Source organism: Oreochromis aureus, linkage group 2, assembly GCF_013358895.1.
Source record: "Oreochromis aureus strain Israel breed Guangdong linkage group 2, ZZ_aureus, whole genome shotgun sequence".
In the NCBI taxonomy this organism is placed as follows: Eukaryota; Metazoa; Chordata; class Actinopteri; order Cichliformes; family Cichlidae; genus Oreochromis; species Oreochromis aureus.
This window is the reverse complement of record NC_052943.1, coordinates 10,906,056-10,928,083: the sequence shown is the minus strand read 5'-3', so window position 1 is coordinate 10,928,083 and position 22,028 is coordinate 10,906,056. Positions and strand designations below refer to the sequence as shown.

Here is a 22,028-nt window from a genome sequence, read left to right as displayed (position 1 = left end):
TGATTGTCCAGGCCTGCTTGTGCGCATGTCAGGACTTAATTAGTTGTTAAGTAGCACCCAATGGCTGTAGAAAACATTTATATAGTTATTGGTAGCACCTTACTGAATGCTATCTACAGTCTGTTCTGCTCTGTGTTTTCTAGTATCGTGAACCATGGTTACTTTCAACGGAGTGTATAACAGGTTTTCTCGCCTGGCGAAAGTTGCAGCCCAAAAGCAGCAACGGAAATATAACAAACTGTGCGCCATATCCAGCAGCATCTTGGGCAACAAGAAGGTATGCCACATACAGTGCGAGCTTTCGGTTTTCTGCGTGACTGTGCAGTTTTAGCTTGAGCGTTATCTTGAGTCATTTGTTTGCAATAGCGAAAGAGTGGTACTCTGATGATTTTTATCTCTTATCAATTCATTTTAATCTGTGCAAAGCCTCATGTAACGAGTTTTGCTTTCAGATGATCCAGTAACGTGTTAAATGATACCCTATAGCAAAATTGGGCTTAAAGCAAAGAAAGGCTTCTTTCACGAGGCCCGTTTGAAGGGTAAGACTTGAAATGTGTGTGCTTTAGGCCTCACTGAGTTAAAAGTAAAACCGACAGATTCTGAAACGAAGGTCTAACACTAAATCTGCAAAATTGTCATGTTTATTTAGAAAGATGGAAAGCCAAAATAACCAAGCGTTTCATTGACTGCGCATTAAAAAGCAGAATGACAGTCTGGCTCGCCTGTGTACCCACATCACAGTGTTTCTCAAGATGTAGGCTGAGAGCAGTTTGATCATAGTAACCATACTTCCTCTTTTGTGGCTTGTTGCTATGGTAAGACTTCCCTTCCAGGCAGGAAGTGACAGGAAGACCCAAGTGATGAGTTTTTGTGTGTGAGTGTGTAAAGAGTGTGCATCAAGTTTGGGTGGAGCACTCTGCTGTGTCCCCTGACAGTGTGCACATCGTAGGACTTCAGCTCTGAAACTGGTGTCTGGGCCATCATGGCGAAGAACAGCAATTCTTTAGAGATCCCTGTTGGCCACATGGTGAGTTGGCACCATTCTTGTTAGGTTTGATTTGGTTCTGTGGCCGTCCTGTGGATCCAGTAGTTCTTTGATACGCTTGTTACGTATATGATAGGAGGCTTTGACAGGCCTTCCACAGTGACTAGTCAAGGCATTTTAGTGTTGAGTGTGTTGACTACTCTTCTTGTAGCCGTGCAGGCACTCTAAATCTCCCTGTATGCTGTTTTGATCTGCTTTTTAATGGCGCTGTTACTATTAAGCTGACTTCCAATGCAGAGTATCAAGAGTGCGGTTTGAGCAGTTGTCTCGTGCTGGCTTGTGTTTTGTCTCCAGTCTTTGATAGTGCCAGAATCAGCCTGTGTGGCTACACTTGGTTGCTACTGAGAACAGGCTGGGCCATTCTGAGCCAGAAGGAGAAACTGAGCCATGCCTGTTGTCCAATCTGTCATGTGTAGGCTGAGTTGGCTTCAGTGTACTCGGTGTGAGACCATTGCATTTCTTGAAATGTTTCAGTTCTGCCAAAAGAAGGTGTGAAAATGTATCAACGGATATTAAGTCACAAGAGCAGGATATTGCCGTACTCTTAAAAAAGGGGCTTTCTGTGGCTTGTGTTTGATGTCTGCATTTTGATATCGCTCCTTTAATAGATTTTTCAGAGAGTTAAAAGTGCATTTTACGAGAATGCAAGGTTTACAATTAAGACAGTGACGAATCGTTTGTTTTCATTAGTGTTTAGAAAATGTACTATTGTCTATGAAAGCAGTATTTGCATAGCAGAGCAAATAACTGAAGAGGTGGAGTCACAGAGACTCACACCTGCAGAAACAGACAGCCCATTTCAACCGTATATGGTCAAAATGTAACAACAGACAGGAGCTGTTGTCTAGATCAGTTATTTTTGGTTACAACGACGCACTCTCTGCTTAGAACTTATATATAGCAAATGAAAGCTTGTAGCAAATGCCAAGCATAAAAGGAAAAAGTGACCTATTAGGAAAAAGAAAAGGCTAATTTTCTATTGTATCGACCACATGAGGAGGTCTAGAAGTGAAACCCATCGATTCTGTTTTGGGAATTGAGCAAACTGACCTTTGATTAGTGGATGATTTGCTCCTCTTCCTCAGCCTGTGTCGCCTTGGTTATGTGTCTGAATTTCAATGTAGATGACCAGTTTGGTTTATGTTGCACTAATCTAGCTGGGTTACCTTGCAAATTGTGCCTTGCAGGACTTACTAATCAGAGCTAGTTTTAGCATGACAGATATAACTTTATGTAGTTATCTATATCTGGTTATATAGATTATAAGTAATATAACTTCATGATTTAACATTTGACTACAAATATTCTGAAATGCAATCAAGATTAACTGCGCACGTTGTGTAAACCTCGACTTTTAAATGGCCTTCATTAACAAAATAAACAAATAATTAAGAAGCTAGCCTCCATGACTTAAAAAGCTAGAATATTAAGTAAAGATCAGGTCACAAAGGTAATATTTAACAAAGAATGAAAATGAAAGTAATCTATTCATAAAAAGTTAAATGCTCTACTTTAACACAAAGTGGAAGTTACAGTTACTGTGCAGGGTTGTGAAGATATTTGCCTTTTTCTGTAATGTAAAGCAGCGGTCCCCAACCTTTTTTGCGCCATGGACCAGTTTATGCCCGACAATATTTTCACGGACCAGCCTGTAAGGTGTAGCGGATAAATACAACAAAATAAAACTAGTACCGGTACCGGGAAAAAAGAAGAATTATTCATAACACACGTGAAAAGACCCAGGAAAACCGAGTTAACGATAAAAACGATAACAAAATAACGCTGAAAACCGATAAAAACCCTGAAAACAATACATTTCACACCCGAGCCTCAACTCTCACGGCCCGGTACCGGTCCGAGGCCCGGGGGTTGGGGACTGCTGATGTAAAGGATTCAGTTACATCAGTGTTATCAGTTAAAAACAAAGTGTACTGCTGCTTAATCTTGCATTGATTAAAATGACACTCACTGCTATCAGTTATGACAATGGTACTTTATTTATAAGACCTATATCCTCCACACACTCTGGGCAAGTTACTACCACACAGACTATACAGACATGTAGACACACACACATTCACACCTTTGGGCAATTTTAGAATCAGAGCCCACACGTCTGTGAACTGTGGGAGGAAACCAGAGCATGAAGAGGAAACCTTGACAAAGCTCATAAATGTATCCATCGACGGTCCCCTATGGATTAAAACCAAAAATTCTGCTGTGAGCTAATTTGCTGCTGTTTAAACAATATTTCCATAAGCTGAAGCTTTTCTGTGTATACGTCAGATCAGTATCTTGGTGACTTGAAAACATGTTTGTGATCACAGCTTATAGGTTACAGGTGTTTAACTAGTCTGCAGATTTCATTCAGTTTCTGTAAAAAATGTGTCGGTTGAAACGAACATTTACAAGATGTGCATTTTCTGTGCTCTGAAAGCTGAATGAGGCTTATTGTCACCAGTTTTGCAACCACTTCCTGTAAAAACAGCTTTGGCTGATTGCGCTACAGAGTTACAGGTTGGGGAAAAAAAAAACAAGAAGAGAGAAATAATGTGCAGCTGCTGTTCATGTTTCCCTTCCTAAAGGCTTTCATCGTAGTGCTGTATAGTAGTTGCAGTAATATTGAGCTGTAGTGAGAATCTCCACAATCCTGTGTAAACAGGGTCAAAGTAAACTTTCTTCTTTCATTTTGACTGTGCAGCCTGAAGAAAATATACTTGGGATACATTTGAATAATATTATCAGTATTATACAGACAATAACAAAGAGTATTCACCATTAGGCTTTTTCTCAGTTTTAGTTTTAACTGTTGAAGTAAAGTTACTTGACAGATTACTCTCTCTGTTCACAGAGCCAGGCAGTGTCAGATGGAGGTAAGCATGAGCAGCCAACCTGCATGCTGCTAATCCTGTACATATCTCAGTTCTACAACGTGAACATGTCTGTGCATGAAAATATCTGATTCAGTCTCACTCTTGGTCATGCTTTTCTGTGCTGATAAATGGGTGTGTTTGTGCCTGGATATGCTTTAGATTTGAACATGTCCGCACGCGGCTGTGGCGGCAGCAGCACCAGCCTTCCTGGGACTCCAGCCGGAGAGCACGGCCCAGCCAACAGTGTCATGAGCTGGGCCGTGTCATTTGAGAAACTGCTGGAGGACCCTTTTGGGGTCCGTTACTTTACGGTGAGGCAAACTAATGTTGAAATTTTTTAACAAGTTCAGGCAGACTTAAAGTGCTGATGTTGACTAATGATTACCCTTACATGTTAATGCTGTGTGTGTGTTTGTCTGCAGGACTTCTTAAAGTCTGAGGTCAGCGCGGAGAACATTTTATTCTGGCAGGCTTGTGAAAAGTTTAAGAAGATTCCGGCCACTTCCTTGGATGAGGTATAAACTCTCTCTAAACTATTCTTTTATGTATTTATTTTTTAATTAATACTTTAATGCAGTAGTTCTTGTACTATGGAACACAGAACTACTGCACTACCAGATGTAAAGTATGGAGTGAAGTAAATATGATTCTTAAAGGGAAAGTTTGCTCATGCAGTTGTGATGGCCTTCAACTTGGATCATATTTGATGGGTGTGGAGTGTGAATTTTCCTGGCTTCTGAAGTGGGATATGGCAGGAAAAATATTTGTGAACCACTACCCTGATAGCACACATTTGTTAAAACCTGTGTTATGTAGAAAAGAAGTGGACTGTTTAGTGGGAATAGGGTTGCCCTGTTGCTGTAACTGTGGGTGTCTGCAGCAATCATAGGCAGTGCATCAGTAATTCAGTAATGTTTTAGTTGCTTTTCAAGTAACATAAGCATTTTTCTGTGTAATTTTGAGATGATCCCTCCAATAAGTCACTTGGTGCACTCTAACTGCTGACACTAACTTTTAATTGCATCAACCACAGTCAAACAGCCAGAAGCTGTGGCAGAAAATACATCTGCTATATGATAATTTTTTATGATTGTTTTTGGAGATTTATCTTGTGAAGTGATGAGTAAAATTTTTAAGTATTCACAATTAAAAATGAGGAACAGGTTTGGTGGGAACTACCTAATTTTCCATTTTACAGAATGGTTGTTACAGTTACCAGCTGTTGCTGTTTGCTCTATAAACATCTTTTGGCAAATATCTTGGAGAATAAATTTATGTAATGCAAATGCATCATAATTTGGAGGACATTTGTATTCCTATGTAACAGTTTATATTTAGTGGTTGCAACGAAAACCTGTGTAAACCTCATCACCAGGACCAACTTAATATCTGCACTAACTCATAATTTATAGTATTCAATGAGATATAGTATTGTGTTACACAAGTAAACCCAACTTTGCCATTTGACTGTGGCTGACCTGAATCTTTGCTCCACCTCCCATAGAGATTATCTCCATTGCAGATTGACTGACTGAGGAAATAGGAAAAAAGTATTGACAGGATTCAAATAGATCATACATCAGCCCTAATTATGTATGTGGAAGATTTACCGTATCCTTTATAAAATCTGTACGAGTTACATCACACAACCACAGAACGGTTTCCTTTAATTTATGCTACATAGAGTGTGCTTAACGCTTAAAGTAATACCACCATGTAATTTGGGAGCTTTGCAAACAATAAGTGACTTACTAGAGGATTTGAGAAGCTGAACATTCAAATGAAATCCACAGGGAAATTAACCGAGTGTCTGATCTTACTTGTGCCTCAGCACTTCATGAACTGTAATTAAGAAACAAAGTTTAGCTGATTGCTGACCTTCAGAGTAGTACAATCTGACAGAGCTCTTGCTGTTTTTTTTCCAGCTGAAAGCAGAAGCTCGCTCAATCTACAGCACTTACCTGTCTGAGAGTGCTCCCTACTCGGTGAACATTGATGACACAGCAAAGACGGAGGAGAAGGACCTTGAGCAGCCTACACCTGACATGTTTAACAAAGCTCAAGCGCAGGTTGGTATGAATCAACCCTACTACTTCTGCTCAATAATTGTGATTCATTTTTGACACATGGATGACTGTGTGCCCCCTCTCGTTACTTTGTTTCAGATATTTAAGCTGATGAAAATGGACAGCTACAGGCGCTTTGTACGGTCCCCTCTTTATCAGAGCTGCACCTTGGCAACAGTAGAAGGCAAAGGCCTACCTCGGCTCTCCAATGAGTCTCCGCGCATGGGATCCCTGGAGGATGTGGCCTCCAGAGTCCCCTTAAGGGAAAAGAAGGTACCGTATTTTCCGCACTATAAGGCGCACTTAAAATCCTTCCATTTTCTCAAAATTCAGCAGTGGGCCTTATAATCATGGTGTGCCTTATGTATGAATTCAGGTTGTGCTTACTGACCTCGAGCCGATTTTATGTGGTCAAAAATCTGTCAAAAAATGTTTTAGTACGACTTTGGTAAGCTACGAAGTCAGGAGCCTCGTGGACTCGGAGTAATCTGGGTCCAAAAACTCCGTCTGCTTCAGGTCCCAAAGTCAAACGATCACTGCGGCATCACTGAGAGTTAAAAACTGTCCAAATTCTTTCATCTTTAATAAAATGATCAGCGTTGCTGTTTTACCACGTGTAACAATTGAGTTTAACATCCAGGCATCCATGAAAACAGAATTGATTAAATTTAACGGAGTTAGAAGTTAGCAGGAAGTTAGCTCGCTAGTTTCCACCTAAACATGATATAGCATGTTCCGACTGAGAGATTCCTGAAAAAATAAAACGTACAGCTCTGCTATCACTTCCAACATAAATGAAAATGGAAAACTAAACAGCAGTGACGTTTGTAGGGTTACTGAAGTTGGGCTGGTATATAATGATGTGCTACGTGATTGCTAGCGACACAGCTATATTAGCATAACATAAACATAGTGAAGCTGGAGGATGAATGCTAATTTTTTTCCACTTAATAAAAGTTAATGTGAGGGTTCTTGATGGTTAGGGACAAATGCAATGGCAACACAGGATACTGTAAACGGACCAAATCTCAGTCAGGAGAACAACTGAGATAATCCATCCACAATACGAGGTTAGTCATTAATATACTGCTACAACATGGGGATAGAGCAGCTGCAAGAGAATTCAACATTAATGAATCAATGGTACGGAAGTGGAGGAAGCAAGAAGAATGAGTTGAGTAAAGTTTGACTTATCTGACTGTTTTGTTTCGCTTAATGCGCCTTATGTATGAAAACAGACCCGTTCATTGACAGTGTGCCTTATAATCCGGTGTGCCTTATGGCCTGAAAAATACGGTAGATGGACTGAAGGTCGAGATGAAGGATACCTGTTTTATTGTTTGTTTGACATTTATTTCATCGCTGCCTCCAACAGGGCAAGAAGTCAGACCCTAACAGCTTTCTAGGTGGTAAGAGTGCCTCAGAGAAACAGCGACAGAAAAGAGGATCCTGGGGAGGTAATGTGTGCCAAATGACACATCTCATGCTTCTATGATGTCTTATGTACATCTTCTGACTTTATTTTTATTTATTTTCTTTATCTCATCAATAACAATGATTCCAACTCCTATGGCGTGGTTTCCTGGAAAGAGTCCCATTTGTCCATCAAGTCGACCAGTAGTGTGGAGCTTGGCTCCATCTGCAGGCAAATGGAGGTCAGTGCATTTATAAAACGTTTGGAGTTGGTTGGAATTATGGGAAATGAATGGTAATTTACAGTTTATATGATTGGAACTATACCATTAACAAAACTAATATTTGAGGTGACAAGTATTAGTATAGAGGAAAATGTGTGATTGGGATTACAGTCTGCTCATTTCTCTGTCTGTGATGTAGAATGGTCGCTCGAGTCCCCGCTCCCCTGAGCTGGGGGGTGGAGGTGGGAGTCGTGTAGGATTGGAGGGGGGATACTGCTGCGTCTACTTGCCCGATGGCAGTGCCTCCTTGGCACCCACGCCTAATGGCCAGCCAATCAAAGACTTGCTGGCTAGCCTTTGTGAGAAAAGAGGCTTCCCATTGAAAGATGTTATCATTTACCTTCATGGCAAGGACAAGGTAAGCACTTTTGCTCTGCATCAGCTGCAGCTTTAAATCAAGTTCCTCAAAAATGCCTCCTGAGCCACACTGTAAAGTTGTTTACAGCAGTGAGCATGACAGACGACTGCCTTCTTCCTGTTCTGACATTTTCGTGCTGTGTTATCTCACCCCCTCAAATTTCCGAATCTTAAAGTATCCCCTGTTGATGTTCACATTTATAAAAATCCCTCTTGTTTCTTTCTGTTTGAAACATAATTTCTCTTTCTGCAGCAACCATTATCGCTAGACCAGGACTGCTCCGTACTGAGAAATCAGCAGGTCTCTTTAGAGCTCAGAGTGACGTTTGCGTGAGTCAACTGAATCACTTCCTTCACTTCCTATTTTCTCCTGTCTTTGACACCATAGCAGGCTTTTACACCCCCACTACATGTCACTTCTTACCATATTAGAGGGAAGTCCTTGTGGTAATATGCACACAATGTCTAGCTCTCCGAGCATTAATCTTTGTACTCTTCCTTTACATTGAATAAATGTAAATAAAATTCAAAATGTAATCAGAAATGGGTTTCCTGCTAAGAGATCCCTTGCCAGATACCCTCGTGACTACAGACATTGTCTGACAGTAATTCTGTACTTCTGTTCCATTGCATTTGATTCAGTGTGAGTCACAGTATGAAAGCAGAGTTCTAGAAACAAGTGTGTGTTTCAGGCTGGAGGTTGCCTTCACTGGTAAAACTGTGGGGATCATGGCGAAGTCTAGTAAGACACTGCAGGAAGCTCTCTCTGTGGTGCTGCAGAAGCACAATATTAAACCACAAGAGGCCTTGGTCACCATGGTGAGTGTTGCATATGAGTAGGATTATAATATGTTACCTTTTCTTTGAGTCGTTTCCATATAAAGATTAACAATATTGTCACTTTTAAATGAATGATTGATTTTCTTTGGTTGAATTCTGCCGACAAAAATATGTGAAATGCCTTTTAACCTTTAAACTATTAGGAAAAATCAATGTGCGTGTTTACCTGTATAAACATGTAATTTCAAAGTGTTGCACCAGTGATTCTTTTCAATATTATAATATCAATATCTATTTTACATATTTTTCAGCCATGTATAGTCTAGGATTATTTTGAACTATAAGTCTTGCAAAGCTACTCAGTAGAGCAAAAAAGCTGGAGAACTTTTAAGGATGGATTTCAAAATCTGTCACTAAATGAATGGCACACCCTTGTTGGCATTGTCATTGTAATTGCATTGAAATGAGTCTGACACTTTAATGTTTCTCACATTTCAAAGTTTCACATTCAATTTTTTGAAAACTTGCTTTACTGAAAACCTTTATCATTCTCAGTAAAGGGAAGCCAGCTGCACAGAAAACATTTTCCAGCCACGGTTTCTTTCATTTCTTATTACAGGAAATAAGGCCTCACACAAACATGTAGATCTGTTTGCAAAGCTGCTACATTTCAATGAGTCATCTTCTTTGTTTGTCAACTTTCACAGACACAAATGTTTGGCTTATTGTTTTATTGAAATTGCTGTATTAAAATTACTCATTTGAAGAATAATGCATGGCTCAGATTATTAAGATATCATTTTGAAACTAATTCTAAGCAGCTCCTGTGTGTCCTTAAGATGCTGGTTCTACTCTTAATAAATGTTACACTGCTTTGCAGTGAGTAATGAGATTATTTTAGTAATGCATTAATGTCTTTTCTAAGTTATGCACAACCCATTTACCGCAGAGACGATTGATTCTCAAAGTACTGTTCAGCTAAGGCTGTCTGCATGTGTGTATGCTTTGTGTTTCAGGTTGGAAGTGACGAGCCTACGAATCTGAACACCAATGTGTTTAATCTGGCCAATAAGACGCTCCGACTTGACAAAAGCAAAGGTTAATATACTTGACCTTTTTAGAAACCCATAAATTTACCTCTATGTGAAACAGGCCGATTCATGTTTATAACATTTAATATAATACAGCATGCAGCGACCAGAGGAGCACAATAAGCCACAGGATGAAAACAAACCTACTTAGCTGATAAGTAAATGAAAACAGTCTTCAGAGAAATCAGATAACAGCACATTTTATCTTTCCATCAACTGATTATGTTGGCGATACATTGGCCATTATTGTGTGTTCTCTGGTGCTGTCTGCGCCTCTTTATTGATTTAATTGTTTCTTAATGGCTCGTACAAAGTGTTTTTCGGTTCATGGTGCGCTCTCCCTTGAGGCTGTCTGAAGAGTCTTTTCACTGTCCATTTTGCAGTCATGTTTTTTCTGCATCACTGTTTGCATGTTTCTTTCTTTACTTTGCTTTCTCTTTGTGCATTTCTCTTTTAGCCTCTTCATGCTTTTTTTTTTTTCTTTTAAATTGAGGTTGAAATGTCTGAGTCCATTTGGTTTGTTGAATGCTGTGCCACTTTCAGTTCACTCACCTCTTTTCCCGACTGCTGAGGCTAGATCTGACTTCAGTTTGGATCAGTGCTCTCAGCCTCAGATCCTTTTATTCTGTTCAGGAGGAGCCAAGTAGATTCAATTAGAGTGGTTGTATCCCAGGAGGACCGTTTTAATTCTTAAGATGTTTTATCTGCCTAATGTCAGTGTTTAACATAATGGGTATGCTAAAGTTCTGTAGCATTGTCAGCTTTTTGGCTACTTGTACACTGAAAAAAGGAGTACTGTTACAAACTAATTTCCATTTTTGTGTGTATACAGGCAAAGAGCAGACCAGCATTTCCAGAGGTGGCGGTTCTGCAGCCAACCAGGTGAGGCAGTGTTTATTGAAGCGGCAACAAAAATAATTTTATCATCATGAAGAAACTTTGAATTGGTGCTTTGTGATTCTTAGTCATAAATTTTCTTCTGTGACTTTTGGGTAAGTTATTTTGGAAAAATAACAATTGAGGACTCAAATGAGGATTTTTGTATGAAGCCAAGGCTGAACATGAATAATGTTAAACAACCTTCATTATCATCTTATTTGGTCAAGTCACTATAGTGCTTTTTTTTTTTTTTTTTTTTTTAGTCTATTGTATGGGACCAGTCATTTCCCTTTCACAGTATCTATATAAATCTACACTATAAATCTATGATAAGTGGTATGTTGCAGTGTGTAAATAGGCCTTATTCACAAACTGTACATTATGTCAAATCTATATAATCTGTCTGTACAAATGTTTAATGGATTAGTGCAAGGATATACATGCTGGTACTCTGCAAAGAAGACTTAAAGCCTCCTGATCACCAGATGATTTTGGGTAATGTTAACGTGCATCTTTTTATTCAAGGTAAAATAAGAATATTGTCAGAAATTAAATGATCATTTATTATCAGGGGTGCACATAAGTGGTCCGCAGGTGCGCACGCGCTGTCAAAATAAAAGACGTGCACCAGATAAGAAGTTGCAACGCGCGTTTGCGTACATATAAAAGGCCCTGTTTTTGTCCGCTAGAGTGGGATTTTCACGGCATATTCTGCGCCACATCTCTGTGCGTTCATCATTTGTTTGAAGCCAGCTCACTTCCTGCAACCACTTTTCCGAGAATACGCGCTTCTTTTGCGGTTCGGACTCCTTCTGACATTTCTTTGGAGGTGGAGGAACACCAAAGTAATTGCTTAAAGGAGCTTGCTTCTTCGACATCTTTAAGAGTTCTAAACAAATGTCTGTCCTCTTCCAGAAAATCTTATGTACGCAAACGCGCGTTGCAACTTCTTATCTGGTGCGCGTCTTTTATTTTGACAGCGCATGCACACCTGCAGACCACTTATGTGAGCCCCTGTTTATAGTTTTCCAAATTGGTATTACCAAAATGTTTACAAAATTAAATGACTATAAGGAATATTTAAGCTAAAATGATTTAGGCCTTAGCCTATGTTTTTATCCTTTTATTATGAGGTTTCACCAGTTCAAAAACAATACAGAAGGCTCAACGGCTGTAATGATTTATTTATTTGTATGGAGAAATTAATATAACTTTTATCCAGCACACTTCTTCTGGGAAGGCTTTCTACAAGTTTTAGGAGTGTGTTTATTGGAATTTTTGACCATTCTTCCAGAAGCGCGTTTGTGAGGTCAGACACTAATCTTAGACGAGAAAGCCTGGCTCACGGTCTCTGCTCTAATTCATGCCAAAGGTGTTCTATCAGGTTGAGGTCAGGACTCTGAGCAGGCCAGTCAAGTTCTTCCACACCAAACACACTCAACCATGTCTTTTTAGACAATGATTTGTGCACTGGTGCGCAAGTCATGTTGGAACAGGAAGGGGCCGTCCCCAAACTGTTCCCACAAAGTTGGGAGCATGAAATAGTCTAAAATGTCTTGGTATGCTGGAGCATAAAGAGTTTAGTGGAACTAAGGGGCTGAGCCCAAGTCCTGAAAAGCAATCCTACGCCAAAACCCCCTCCCCCAAACTGTACAGACTGTACAATGCAGTCAGACAACTACCACTCCCCTGGCAACCAGCAAACCCAGACTTGTCCAACAGATTACCAGATGGAGAAGTGTGATTTGTCACTCCAGAGAACGTCTCCACTTCTCTATAGTCCAGTGGCAGCGTGCTTTAAGACTCTGACGGTTTGCATTGCACTTGTTGATGTAAGGGTTGAATGCAGCTACTTTGCCATGGGAACCCACTCCATGAAGCCCTTTACACACAGTCTTGAGCTACTCTAAAGGGTACAAAAAGTTAGAAGGGGTGTGCGACCTCTGTGCACTATGCACCTCAGCATCTGCTGAGCTGCTGAGGTCTCAATAAACAAAAACAGGTCTCTTTATTTGGCCATTCTGCCCTTCAGGTGCTGGTCTTGTGCACTTTTGAATTATTTTTGGCACTGATGCTATTTTTAAATTGTTCCCTAGAAGTCTTTTTCTAGCCACCTGTATGCTTCAAATATACCATAAATATACCTCAAACTCCAGCTGCTCTAACCCTTATGTTGAGGAGCATCCCTAGTGATAAGAGTTGGCTCTGACTGTGACCCACACACCTTTTCTCCAAGATAAAATTCAAGTTGAAGTGAGACACCCTAAAGGAGGTTCAGTTTGTACTGCAGTCGCGCAAGTGCTTGAGTCAGGATGGAGGAGCGATCTAAAACGAAGTCTGGAAATGGTACATGGCTGCACAAGACACCGTCAGATTCAATTATGAAAACTAGAAATGAAAAGTTACTAAGTGTTACTGAGATTTAAACCTTGTGAGCTGAGAAATAGTTTGTTGATGATGCTGAAATCTGTTTCAGTCCCAGGGAGGAGCAGCAAGTACAGGTCCAGAAGCCAGATCACTGGGCCAAGACAGAGCTAAGGCTCAGCCAAGGTCTACCAAGAACCGCGAGATGGACGGTAGGATGACTTGGCAATATGCAGTGTGGTTTGGTTTAAGGTTATTGAATTAGCTGAGTTGTTATCAATGTGGGGAAAGAATTTTGTTATATCAGTCTTTATCTGCATGGCAGAATATATACTTGTAGGTAATACTTCATTAGAATATACATGATTGTTGCATTGTAAAGTTGTATGACTATCTTTATTAGCCAACCCATCTAAAAGGCTGATGGGGTATTGTCGTCACTTGCTGATATCTTGAGAACAATGCCTTGTAGAATTTTTATAACTGATACCATAGATGCATCCGCTAAAAGTCTTGGATGAGTTTGAATCGGTGACCTTGACCTCAACCTCAAGGTCAGAGGTCAAGTTTTCTGAAAAACTTGTCAATACGGTAACTCAAGAAGGATGTCACCTAGGATTTTTGAATTCATACAATGAGTGCTTCTGCCAGTAGGCCTGGGGGGGTAGCACCACTGGCAAGTGCCAGTACTGAGTTTTTTCCTCACATGTTTTATATTATTATTGAAATTCTGTTCTTTGTTTAATATCAAGATTATTGTCAATAAATCAACTATTTAGATTACATTTTATATTACATCTGTTTATCAGAACGAGAGGGCAGCAATAACAATGATTTGTCCATAACAGGGTTCCTGGACATGCTGACGAGGGCTCAGAACTCCAGGGTGGATGATCAACGAGGTCTTCTCACCAAAGAGCAACTGGAGGTCCCTTCCTTCCTCCAGTTGCCCACAGAGCAGGTGCAGGAACCAGAGGATCCCAGTATAGCCAGTTCTTCCACTACTGACTCCAAAGCAAAATCTGAGGATAAGAATTCAGCTGAAAATTCAGCCGAAGCAGCGAAGAAAACCCCCAACTCCGCTAAATCGAAATCCCCAGACATGAGGGAAACAACAGTTTGAAAGACAATCATGTGTTGGATGAACGAAGATGTGATCAAAAAACTACGATGAACATTTCACAAAACTGTGATGTGATTAATTTAAAAAAATTAATGCAAGAAATAATTAGTCCTATAGCACTTTTTTCTAATTGTTCGCAGTATAAGCTCTGAGAAAGCAGTGTGCTACCACACGCTGCTGTATACTTATGAATGACCTTCTTTTAAGCCAATTTGTAAATAAGGCAGATCATGGCAAGCATTTATGGTGTCGTTCTAAAACACTACACATCCTTATGGGGAAAATGTTTGCTATGAAATGATTAATTCAACCTTATATGAAAAAGTTATAGGTCAGAATGTCACCCTGGAACTTTAAATGTTTTAGTATACATTTTATTCATCCCCTGATTTGTAATACTGTACAGTTTTTGATATATCGTTCACATTTCTTCTGTTTTTCACAGCCTTACTTTGCAGTAATGTTTTCTTTAAACTAAGCACAGGAAGGAGTGACTGTCCAAAATGGGTTTTAATGTTTTTGCACTGTTTCTTTGCTTCAACATACATGGAATATTTGATGCAGATTTAGTATTTAATATATATTCTTTTTTAAATTTGTGTGTTGCATGCTTTAGGTGTTTTGTTTTTGTTTTTTGTTGCCTTTTTTTTTAAATGATCCCCATGTTTGCTGTGACTGCACTTTGCAAAGCCCTGGTCATGTCCTGTATTCCTGTTCTCTACATCTCAGACTACAGATCAAGATCCAGTTCATTAAATGAGTAATGTGATCATAAAAATGAAACGGTTGCAATGATTCTAACAATAATCCAAAGGGTGTATTGAAAAAAATTAAAGTGTTTTATAAGAAATTGTTATCCTGTCTGTTTGCATATTTTTTTTTTTCTTCCTTTTTTGGTTAAGGAAAAGATGTCAGGTGTCAGCTTTTAGCTCTGAGGTTTTTTTTTTTTTTGTTTGTTTCTTCGGGGATGAATCACTGAGGTCAGTTTCTGGCTTGAGGAATGCTACGTGATTGGGTTTTATATGCAGTGCAGTCAGACCCCACAACCCCTGTGGACCAACTGTGTGATTCATACAGGGTAAAGCAAGTCTTTACAAACGTTACTAGCTTTGATTACATTATTCATTCCTGAGTCTTCTGGTGTATCCTGGTTAAAGGAAAACTCTTCAAAAATGCTGTCATATAATGATGTTTTATTTATTTATTTTAAGAACCAATCACAGCACTGCAATGCTATGATTGGCTCTTTAAATTGGCTCTGTGGCCAATGACCAGCTTAATCTGTCTCCAGACTTGTTGCTGGAAGGTGACTTCCTGTTGTATTTGGCTATTGTATGGGTTACAAAACAATTTGGATGAGTCATAGATGGTCTCATCAACATGAGTGATGTCAGCATTATGCATATTTCAGAGAACATGTTTTGAAAGAATCTCAGTCAAGCCACCTTGCATGCATCATCATCTGGTATAATGTGATTGTCATTGAAATAACCTAAAGTAATGATGAGAGCTGTGGACGTCAGCATTGATGTGCAGTGTACAATACCTGTCTGTCACACCCACAGCTTCCCACTGCCAGCCTGGAGACATTAGCTTTGAGTGACACACCTGGTGGTAGTCGTGTGTGTGTGTGTGTGTGTGTGTGTGTGTGTGAGGGGTGAGGGGGCTGGGGGCTGGCTGGCTGACTCCATCCATCTGTGAGTGGTGCGTCGGCGGAGCTATGAATGGGCAGAGAGGGGTGTACTCTCACAGACACCATAGCAGCAGTGAGATGAGGAGTGCCATTTACCCCACTGCACGCCTACTGTACTGAGAGGAGAAAAGAGAGGGAAGGAGGTGAGTGTATGAATTAACCCCAGGCATTTCATTTGTCTCATTTGCGATGATCGCAAGGCTCGTTCAGTCAGTAGATGTGCTTGCCTTTTTTTCTCCTCTTTCCATCACCCGCATCATTCATCCTCCACTCCCTTCTGTCACTCAGTGCTTTACTGTGCTTGATGAAAAGTACTATGCCTCCTTCATTTCCTCATTCATGGAAAAGCACATTTTCATTCAGACTGTGCTAGTGCTCTGTCTTGTCTCTGTTTTGTTGTTTACAGCTTTCAGTTTGAGCTAAGCTTTATGTCCATTGTACATCTGGACGAATAACAAGCAGGTTCTGGATTTCTAAAATAGTTCTTTTAATGGGTGCTCACACTGCCTTTGAGAGTCCTGCAAAATATGTGTAAGTGCTGTAAAACAAAACCCATCCAGCCGATCGATGCAGGCACATTAATGTGGATTGAAAGATTGTGCACAGTTGAAGGGCAGTCTTCTTTCAGTGGGTTAAGAATGAAACGATTATGGAGTCAATAACCGTGAGTCGGGTATCAGGTGAGATACACATGGCTCAGCTGTGATTCAGACAGAGGGCAGTTGTGCTGGGCAGCTACTGACTTAATACATCCAGCTGGGGGTAGTTGGGTTGTGTGCATGTCCCACCTGAGTGTGACAAAACAGATAACACATCATCATCAATTACACGGCATAATGTCCTTGACACTCTGAGCCATTCTCATGTGCTCTCTTCCATCACTGCTCACATTCTGACCTTGGTGCTCCAGCCATCTCGCCGTGTGTTGTTTCTGGTAAAACTGCCCATTTTATTGCACAAATCCTGGCCACGTGAAGATTTGCGATCAGCATGTTTGCAGACACTTGTGTGGTGGTGGAGAAATGTCAGACCGAGGCACTGATTTTTATCTCCTGGTTTGAATTCCTCCCAAAAGACTTGAAACCATCAACACATGGCTGAAGCGATACTGGCATGTTTGACTAAATCAGCGAATGAAACTAATGACTACTTATTGTGTTTCCAGCAGGGAGTGATTTGGCAGACCTTTAGGTTGAGCAGGAAGAAGGCAGGAATGATGGTGTAGAGGCAGAACACACATCCATCCACACACAGATCCACGGGAAACTTAAGCTTAAGAAACTCTAGTCATGTTCTGTTTCTCAGTTAGGGAGTTAATTAGTGTTGACCCAGACGCAAAGATAGGCTCTGTGTGAGGTTCTTTCAGGGTTATGGATTCAAACCTCTGGAATAGATTTGCTTCTTACATAACGCAGATACGTTAACAGCAGCGTTTTATTAAGGATTGTAAAGGCTACGTAGTCATTAAACTTTTCTGCCTTATCTTCCTCCTTCTGCTGCATCTCAAATTGAGTCTGTTTGCCCATCCCTGCAGAACAAAACTTATTCAGTAGCTTTAAATGGTAAAGATTGCTCCTGTCTGTAGGGGCATGTAAAAGCTTTATGCATGTACATTTCTTTTTATCCATATCAAAAAAAGAGGCCTGATGATTTCAATGTGCCACCTTGATTGTTTGTCATGTGGATTAATCGTTGGCGAAGTGTTTCTCAAAGCCACAGGGGTTTTTATCTCTGCTACAAAGGAGCTGAACTTCCACCCGCCTCAGTCTAACCTATACGGTCCTCCGCTCCTTGGCTTCGTCTGCAGTGGAAGAATTTCTTTTCTACACAAAGATGAAAAGACGGTAACAGAGGAAAGCGGGGGATAGACAGAGTGAGGCAAGCAAGCAAATCATTCACATTTAGGTCATTTCCTTCAGTGAGTTGGTCAGAAAGAGCACTCAGGACTCTTTGAATGCCTGCCCTGCCATCAAGCCTCAGATTATCCTCAGCTGTCCCTCAAAGGGCTATAATGCACATTTTAAAGTAAGTGCAGAGAGTTCATCATCCCTCCTGGCTGTACCTACCGAACAAACATACATGTTCTGTGGTAGTGGAGCTTGTATAAAAGAAGCCAGAAACTCCACTGGTACTGACCCAGTGGAGTATTTCTGGCCTCACTGAATATCACATATATTCCACTTCAGGTAGGACTTTGTACCAGAGTTCCCTGCAGCATCAAAAGTGATGCCACCGTGATGTCAGCCAGTCAGCCATCACAGCGAGTGAGTGAGCTCCCGTTGATCATTTCCTATTCATTCTTTATGAGCCCTGGGCTAAATGCTTCCTGTAAGATTAGGCAGAACTGGAGCCCAGAATAGTAGACTATTTGACTTCAGTCAGAGAATACATATACATATATATATACACGTATATATATATATATATATATATATACACGTATATATATATATACATATACGTATATGTATATATATATATACGTATATGTATATATATATATACGTATATATATATACATATGTATTAATTTGGCATTCTAGCCTCATCAGTAAGTAAAAAGTAAGCAATAAGTAAATTGTAAAAGCATGCACCTTGGAAAGAGATAAGCTGTCTGTTAGATGCTACATTTTAAAACTCAGCGATGATTGATGCTTTAAAGGCTCTGAAACAAACACAGCGTTTTGTGAAATGACTCAGTTGCCTCAGTTACACGATGGGAATGTTGCATATGTCTCTGCACCAATCAGGATTTAGAAACAGGTATCTTTTTTAATATAGAAACATCAAGGATATGAAGTTATTTCTGTTACTCCCACATCATTTTGCATATTTATTAGGTTGCAGTATGCCAAATTACATTTTTAATTCAATTTACAGTTATTTTTAAACAATTCATTCACAACAACAGTCACCTCGAGTTCCTTTATATTGTAAGGTAAAGACCCTACAATATTAAAGAAACCCCAAGAATTGCACAACCTCCTCCGAGCAAGCACCTGGTGACAGTGGGAAGGAAAAACTCCCTATTAACAGGAACAGACCTTCAGCAGAACCAGGCTCAGGGTGGGACACCCATCTGTGGTGACTGGTTGGGGGAGAGGAGAAGGAGAATAGAGGAGAGGAGAGAGAGACAGAACAAAAGGCAAATCATAGGAAAAAGAGCCAGGAAAAAAAATACTGGCAAAAGTGATAGATCCGCTTAGATGGTGTTTCTGCTATTCTCTGCAGGACGTAGACAAAAGCATCAGAAAACTAAAATAACTACCTTATTTTAAAGTTTCCGCTTTAAATAATGTGGTTTCCATGTTCAACCAATAGCTTTTAAGCTCAAGTCTTTTATTTGAAATACCTATGAGATATTTTATTTCTTCTTTTTGAACAGCAGCACTGAACCACCCCTTCAAACCATTAGAATCTCATTGGTGTGCCTGACAGAGAGAAGCAGACATCAAAAGGGAGGCTGATGGACTGTTAAAAAAAGAAAGGGAAAAAAAGTCTCTTGTTCACTGAACCAGACCCGGGGGTGTTTTGTCCTTCAGCCAACAGGGCTCATGACTCCAGCTGTGGCCCTGGCTGTGACTGTTGGGTACTATTCTCTGTGGCCTTTCAGTTCTCGAGGAATCACTGTTTGAGTAACTGTGTGTGTCCTTGTTGAGAGCATTCCTTCTTTTCACGATTTTATTTGCCGTTACTTGCTGTTTTGCTTTCGTCTTCTCAGCTAAAGTTTGATTTAGTCACGTTGAGCTTCTGTTATGTCAACTGTTAGGGCTCCCACAAGCACTGTTTATATAGTGAAATACATTTTTTTTTTTAAATATTTGGTGGATTTATGTATAATCTAACAAGGTCAGAAGAATTACCATCCCCCTCCTTTTTTTAAGTATGCCTGTTACTGCCAGTAGAGAAAATTGAATCCCAAAGCTAAAAACAACCAGCAGGACGCTGAAATCGGCAGCAGTGTATCTCTGAGTCAGAGACACCCTCTAGTGAGAAGAGCTCATAACTGCACACTCTCTTGCTCCAGCTTCACTTGGATCTCTTGTAGTGGATCAGACCGCTTAGGGCAAGATTAATTGTTTGCATTTTACTGGATATATTAATGACTTTCCCTTGTCTGTTGTTGTTGCATGCAGTCACGTTGTTTTGAAAGTTTCTCTCATTTTTTCTCCTAACCTTTTAGTTGCACAACCAAAGTTTGCAAGAAAAACAGAGTGATCCATCCTAAAGTCCCCACAGCCCCGAACGTCTGAGGAAAAACTCAGCCATGGAGCAGAAGACAAATGAGGTACGTGAGAACCCGATAGTCTGATGCACTAAATTTTAATCATTCGCCGTCTAATGCAACCCTTCCCTCTGCCTAGAGTCCCACCAACACCTCTCCTCAGAAACACATGAAAAACAGGTCTAAGTCCACAGAGGAGGTGCAGCAGTCAAAGAAGGTGAGCCTGCAGCAGCCTGACATTCACCATAGCACACTATTTCTTCCCTCACCCTATGAGTCAACCTTACTGTCTTACCTCACAGGCCTTTTCCTCACAAAAATCACTTCCAGGCAGACCAGAGCTGGAGAGAGTGAAGGTGAGATGTATCACTGTTCTAACGTATTGGCATTAAAGCCTAAAGCTATGTTTAAAACCAGAGTTTTATTTTTATTTGTTGCAGGAATGTCCTGATGGCTCTGAGACACCGTCATCCTCCAGTGAAGAACTGAAATGATGAACAAAAGCAAAAAAAGATGCCATAAAGCTACATCATCATAAACCTGAGACATAAAATGTGCAGAAGTACACAGGGGAACAGGCAGAATAGTATATGAAAAAAATGCAAGCCATGAATTAATTAAAAGGACAGAATTGGACTAAAACACACACACACACACACACACACACACACACACACACACACACACACACACACACACACACACACACACACACACACACACACACACACACACACACACACACATTACTTCACCCTACCACTGAAACTACATGTATGTGAACAGAAGGACACCTGTGATGATATTGTTTCATTGTACTGTGAGTGGTGTATACATGCCACCTGAATGTGTAGTAACAATAAAGTGATGTTGCTGAGTGAATCTGTATTTACTAACCTCCACTAAGCCAACTGTGGGCTGTTGGAAATAATACAGACAGATAATGGTGTGGAGCAACGGAAGAAAGAAGCACAGCTTAAAATCGAAATCTTTATGAAATCACCCAACAATATGTAAGATTATCCCATCGATGCATTCACTGGCAGTCTCAGTGTATCTTTAAATAAAAATAAATAAAGGTGCTAATGTGTAAGGATAGAAGAGCTGCTGTATGTAACATTAGTTTCAAATGTTCTTTTCACTTTGAAACATCTACTGCAGTTTTTTTTTTTTTACAGACTTGCAAAGTCCGAAGCCCAATTTGAAATCTGGCAATCTTCTGCCACCTACGCAATCCTTTAATCATAACTCTGATTACTGCATGAAACTACGATGGAGTGTTTTCTTCTCGGTGATTTATTTTGATTTGCTTGTTGAAGTTCTGTTGATTGATTTGCTTGTTAAAGCCGATTCTCTCTTAAGAGCTTTACGTCTGCCACCTACGATAAGAAGTCATTTAAATTCCATGGGTTTGCTTTTAATAGTTGTGATTGCTTTTTGTTTGTTTGTTTTTTTTTATTGTAAAATGCCTGTCCTTGGCCAGCACGCCTGCAGGCCTAACTTCAACACCCACTAGGGGGCCGCAGCAAGCAGTTTGGGAATCACATAATCTGAAACGGAGGCCGTACATGTGGCAGGATTGACGCTTGTTCCTAGACCAGCAGTTTAGGTGGTCAAATCATGAAATCAAGTTGATTATTTGACTCTGACTGTTTCAGTTCTGTGAATGTGAAACTCCAGTTAAGGTTTTAGCTCTTGTGTTAACAACAGACACGAAAAAACACACAAATCTATATAAAAATCAGAGTGCTTTTTTCTTTTTCTTAAAGCATCATTACTCCCTTCGTGTAGATGACAACAGTGTGCCAGTGATCAAGATAAAAGAGATTAGTATT

The 22,028-nt window shown here is 40.1% G+C and overlaps 1 protein-coding gene and 1 long non-coding RNA gene across 4 annotated transcripts; both read left to right on the top strand.

The window, feature by feature from the left end:
- Positions 1-4: 4 nt before the first annotated feature.
- On the top strand, positions 5-15,131 carry rgs14b (regulator of G protein signaling 14b). Of its 3 annotated transcripts, XM_039617485.1 has the most exons (16): positions 5-45; positions 144-277; positions 3,897-3,918; positions 4,078-4,229; positions 4,341-4,433; positions 5,844-5,987; positions 6,084-6,257; positions 7,360-7,441; positions 7,575-7,639; positions 7,821-8,039; positions 8,292-8,368; positions 8,731-8,857; positions 9,835-9,916; positions 10,742-10,791; positions 13,265-13,364; positions 14,001-15,131. In XM_039617485.1, the coding sequence occupies exons 2-16, from the start codon at positions 155-157 to the stop codon at positions 14,273-14,275; spliced, it is 1,785 nt and encodes a 594-aa protein (XP_039473419.1). In that variant the 5' UTR covers positions 5-45; positions 144-154; the 3' UTR covers positions 14,276-15,131. The 3 variants fall into 3 exon arrangements, with proteins under 3 accessions (XP_039473419.1, XP_031606879.1, XP_031606880.1); XM_031751019.2 differs by lacking the exon at positions 5-45 and having other exon boundaries at positions 59-277; XM_031751020.2 differs by lacking the exons at positions 5-45; positions 144-277 and adding an exon at positions 884-1,027.
- A 908-nt stretch (positions 15,132-16,039) lies between these two features.
- LOC116329091 lies at positions 16,040-20,935 on the top strand. Its single transcript, XR_004200140.2, has 5 exons — positions 16,040-16,111; positions 20,152-20,256; positions 20,333-20,410; positions 20,496-20,549; positions 20,634-20,935. It is a non-coding gene; the product is annotated as an uncharacterized LOC116329091 (long non-coding RNA).
- Positions 20,936-22,028: the final 1,093 nt, after the last annotated feature.

Bases quoted from the DNA above. Each gene is read 5' to 3' on its own strand.
- rgs14b (XM_039617485.1), top strand. From the start codon at position 155: ATGGTTACTTTCAACGGAGTGTATAACAGGTTTTCTCGCCTGGCGAAA. The intron at 278-3,896 runs GTATGCCACATA...CTCTGTTCACAG, and splicing joins GCATCTTGGGCAACAAGAAG to AGCCAGGCAGTGTCAGATGG. The intron at 8,369-8,730 runs GTGAGTCAACTG...TGTGTGTTTCAG, and splicing joins GAGCTCAGAGTGACGTTTGC to GCTGGAGGTTGCCTTCACTG.